General features: G+C 38.5%; 1 protein-coding gene across 1 annotated transcript in view; it reads left to right on the top strand.

Moving 5' to 3' along the window:
- The window catches only part of LOC108690348, an 81,591-nt gene extending 78,518 nt beyond the window's left edge, over positions 1–3,073 (top strand). Inside the window, exons 3-4 of the mRNA XM_018197594.1 lie at positions 1,179–1,328; positions 2,897–3,073. Of these exons, the coding sequence (XP_018053083.1) occupies positions 1,179–1,328; positions 2,897–3,073 (327 nt within the window). The remainder of the gene's footprint in view (positions 1–1,178; positions 1,329–2,896) is intronic.
- The last annotated feature ends 2,004 nt before the right edge of the window (positions 3,074–5,077 follow it).

The raw sequence follows: 5,077 nt of genomic DNA, 5'->3' as shown, positions 1-5,077 counted from the left end.
ATATATATATATATTTTATATTTTTTTTTATTTAAATCATAATACATATCTGCAGGAAAAACGATTTTATATAAAAAAATTTAGCTACAGAAGATATGAAAATAATTTTGAACAAATTAATTATACAGTATACTCAAGCTGATTGTTAATATATCAAAATTTTTTGCTGCATTATGCTTGAATTTCCTACATAATTATTTTGATAATTATCAACAAAATATAAATTATATTTAGATTTACAACCAGTTAAATTTTTAGATATTTCAGCAAAATTGTTCTTTCAGTGTTAATAATTTTTTGAAGTTTTAATTATTTAAAGTCGACATAAAGGCAGAAATTCCAGCGCCTTCGGCTTTGAACACATTCAATAGGCGTTTACTAGAACAGAAACAGCTGCCACAAATGAAGGCCACTAACGCGAAGTATAATTAGTTTCACTCCTTACAGGCAGAGTAGATCCATAGGCTATAACCGTTTAAACCAAAGAATTCACTGGAAAAATGCTTTTGTGCGTACTCAGAGCCCCAGGCGACTTGTAGCCTTCATCGATGGTCAGTCTTTCCTGGACAAGAAATTGAAAGCTGAGTCAACAAATTGCGACATACCTGACCTAACAAAACACGAAACTTTGTTCCAGAACATTCTTGTCTCGAAACAGTTATTAGGAAAGCGTGATTAACGTTTTGTTACCGCGCTGACGACGCGACGCACCCTTATTTGTTCAAGACTAAATTTGTATAAAATTTAAGTACAATATAATTGAAAAAGTGAATGAAGAAGGCATATTACATTAGATCTATTTTTTATTCCTGCACTAGAATTTTCTCTCTCGCTTTCCTCAAACATATGTATATCTATTTCATTTGAAGTTCTAAAAGTGTACATTAGTTTTATTACAAAAGACGAATCTTTTGTACAATGTTCAGTAAAGTTAGTCGATATATTCTTAGTTTCGGAAGAATAATTAATAATTTCGACCTTAGTGAAGTCGACTCATAATAATTTTTCCGAAACAAAGAATTTATTTGAAGAAAAAGCTTTTACAATTATTACCGTTCTAATAAAAAGTTATTAGAAAGTGTGGCAAATACAATGCTTTTTCTTTCTGTCAAAAAGTAAATGATTCTTTCGCTGTTTTAAGACAGTCAAGCAATGGTCGGTGGAACTTTCTGATGCAGGATCGAGCCCGGAGAAAATCCCGGACTTCCCTTAAAATCTTCAAGGAAACTCACCGCATCGTACCGGAGCCAAGAACGAAACGGCGCGGCGGGAGGGAGAGGAAGGAAGAAAGGGAAGAGAAAAGCATTGCTACAGGCGTCAGGATGAAGGTACATGTATTCTTTTTAAGGCGGAACACTTTACTGCCGCTCGTTCCACCGGCGGTAATGGAGGGAGCTCGACCACCCTCGAAGAATTAATTCGGGGCTAAAACCGAGGCGAGCACACCCACCCCCGTCGATATCGAGTCGCTCGCCCGGAAGTGTTAGTGTCTACTTACCACTCCTTCAGTTAGCTTTTTACTTTAGTTGACCGCATTAGCGTCTCTCGTTTCGCAGGGGCGCCACTACCGGGACGATTTCTAATTTAGCCACCAATTTAAGCGTAGCCGGTCCTCTGAGAGAAAATTAGATATTTCTATTTCGACGTGAAAATCATTGCTTCGGCGAAATTCTGTTCCGCGCAAGAGTTTTAATCTTTTTTATTCGTTCTCTTCATGAAAAAACAAAACGATTTGATTAAAGTGTCTAAAAGTTTAATTATAGATATACAAGCTCAAATTAATTATTAAAATGTCAAAATTTTTTGCAGCATTATTCATCATGTTTGAACATCCTACATAATCATTTTGAACAACATAAATAAATTAAGTCTCTGAAGAAAATAAATCAAAAGAAATAAAAATTGCTTTTAAAAGCTAAAACAAAAAGGTGTATATAAATTTAACATCATGTAATGACAAAAATATATAAATTTATTTTCACATAACAGTAAATTAATAAAAATAATAATCATTCGCATTAGTGAACACTTCAAACATTTCACAATATTAATAAATGAATTATTTTGATGGTCCAACAAAATTATTTTCAAATCTCTATCTGACTAAATTTTTAGATACTTTAGCAAAATTATCTTTTTCATTTTTTTCCTTCGTATTACAAGTGGCGATAATTGTAGATTATTTCACTTTATGAGAACGCACCACCTGTCAATAATTATGTATACAAAAAATTTCTTTGTATTAACGCTAATGACACGAGAGAAGAAAAGATTTATTTTCTCTATCGCTACATTTAATCTTCCAGAGTTGAGTCTATTGAATCCACTTAATTATAAATCTCTTTGTTAAAACGTCAAGTAATTCAATTTTCTTTATTACATCTGCAAATTCGAATTATTCTTATTAAAATATGTTTACTATTCATTCTTTATACGAGTTCATCACGTATCATTTTAATTCCTTGTAATTAATTAGTGCCTTTTAATTAATACAAATTAAATGTTCCTAACGCAGCGTCAGAAATTGTGTATGACAAATTTTGGCGCAGTTCGAAAAGTTAATTAAATGCAATATTGATACGCAGGAAAGACGATACCTACATACTTCAATACGTACAATACGATGCAGATTTAATGATTTAAGCATGTCGATCAATGGAACATCCACACAAATCTCATTCACCAAGATTGCTTAAAGCGCTAATTCATTGCGTTAATTTAACAGGCAATAGATTTTAACGTTGCCATCGCTTGTTGTATACGTATATATACATTTACTTCCCGTAAATCCTGAGGGATGCTTGCCGAAGCATTGGTGTAGATATACCTCACATCACTATCTTCCCCTGTTTAAACTTGAAAATCCCAGCACACCACCTTTCTTCGTATTTACTAGGGTACTGAAAGATTCTTGGCGCAGTTGTGTTCGCTCCCTTGTACCGTTCGCTTCGCCAAAGCAGCAGCCTCTATTCATCCCTCGGTGCGCATCGTCGTCGGCGTGAGTGAGACAACCGCAAACTCGCAAATCGACGATGGCCAGAAAGAGTACGGTGAAGCCCCTGGAGCAGCGTGAACGGGGTGAGGAAGCGCAAGGGGAAGGAGAGAGAGAGAGAGAGAGAGAGAGAGAGAGAGAGAGAGAGAGCAGTTGGCGTTCCCGTGTCATAGACAAAGAAGCGATGAGATCGAACCTCCCGCCATGTACGTTGCGGAAACGACCGAGCGTCGACGAAGCGGTCGAGACGGTCGCTCAGTTACGCGCGAGACGTGCATCGTGTCACGTTGTGTGCTGCTGCGTTGCGTGCTGCGAGGATCTCGGAGTAGTCGGAGTTTCGGAGATGCGACGCAGCCGGCCGTCGCCGATCGTGCGCGTGCGTTACATCAGCATTCACTCGTTCGCTCGCTCACTCGCACATTCGTTTCGTCCATCTGTCCCTGGACTTCTCGATAATATCGGAGCCTGTGTGATGCATCTTCTCGTAAGTTTTCGTAACGTTTATCGCGAGAAGAGAGTAGCCGATGATCGTATCAATGTGGCTCGTTGATATCTTACGAAACGTAGCCGATCAAAGATTGCAGCGTCCAGTGAGTAATTTTTGCCTGATTGATTAAAATACGTCGCTGATCTGAGAAGAGCTCTTTCAGTTATCGAAAAGAGTGTGTTGTGTGTGGACTGATATCTTCGAAATTGAGAGCGTCCTATCAGTTCAGGCTGACTCCAAAAATTCAGAGATTATCTCCGGAGATCTTATCGTTTATCCGTTTATCGCAGTGTCTCCTATCTTACGGCTGTCTGAATAGCGATTGTATATGAACAGACTGATATTGAAAAGTGTGAGCTGCAGCTACAATTTGCGGATAACCTTGAGCTTTCCGGTTGGCGAAAGAACGTATAGAATTGTGCACTTTGTTGCGCGACGCGTGCGGCATGTGATATGAAACTTAGCGATACGAGAATCCCCGGCGCGAGTATCAATGTTCAGTGGACCTTGCTGCGAGCTTACGTTTCCCCGATTTATTCTTACTTTTTTTAACCGACTTCTTTCTATTCTCGAATTGAGATCTAAGAGGATCTAGTTGTCGTGGCAACAATTCTCATAAATGCAACGTGAAGTCGAAACAGAGCACGTATTATGGAATGTTCGGAATGGATTCTGATTGGAATTATTACGTTTTTCCCGGAAAACACAATAGAAATCTAGGGAATAATTGAATAATTCCTATTGAAATTCCATTCCGAATAATTTCAAAATACGTACAGACCAGAAATTCGTCAAATGAATTTCTCTGATCATGTTTATTCTTGAGTCTGTTTTTTTAGGCTTCGTCATCCTGCAGATAATCTTTCATATGTTTCGCATTGGACGCGGTTCGTCTTTTCTTTTGTTCTCCTCACGTTAAAGGAAAAAAAAAGAGAAAAAATGAACGGTGTAAAAAAAATTAAGCTGAAAAGAACTTCTTGCGTATGAAGAAAAAGATTCTCTATAGGATCACGAATCCCCGCAGATTTTTCAAAATTCATTTCCGTTTCGACGAACATCGAGAAACGAAAAGCGGCCGATAAACGGTCGCGCGAGAACATTTCGATATTTCAGTATTCCGGTAGAAATTGGATTGCGAACGAACGCATTCTTCGGCATAAAAGGATTCAGACTCTCGACCTGATAACTTTATCAGTGGCGCACGCGTACGCGGCACAGTGAGAGACCGTGAAAAGGCCGTGAACGAGAGCGGGGAGCGTCGGTGTAAAGCTATTCGCAAGGCGTCTCGTTATTTGCGGGCGTCCGAATGACGACAGGCAACGTGCGTGGCGCGGGTCATCGCACGAGAGTCGCCGAGATCGAGTTCGCGCGTTGCCGCAATTCGACGAGCTCCAAACTCAAGGCTGTGGCACACAAAAAAAAAATTTTAAGTAAGATATATGCCCACTCTCTGCAATAAGCCGTAAAAATTGACCACAATCGTAATGCGAGAAACTCTTTAAATTCTTTCGAATGTGACTCCAAAGGAATGAAAATTCTGCCACTCTTGAAAAAGAGAGTGAAATTCATTCCAAATAATTCAGAGAGAAGATGACTAC

The sequence above is a fragment of the Atta colombica genome, unplaced genomic scaffold (assembly GCF_001594045.1).
Source record: "Atta colombica isolate Treedump-2 unplaced genomic scaffold, Acol1.0 scaffold32, whole genome shotgun sequence".
Classification (NCBI taxonomy): Eukaryota; Metazoa; Arthropoda; class Insecta; order Hymenoptera; family Formicidae; genus Atta; species Atta colombica.
The sequence above is the reverse complement of the archived record's forward strand: the minus strand, read 5'-3'. Positions and strand labels throughout refer to the sequence as shown.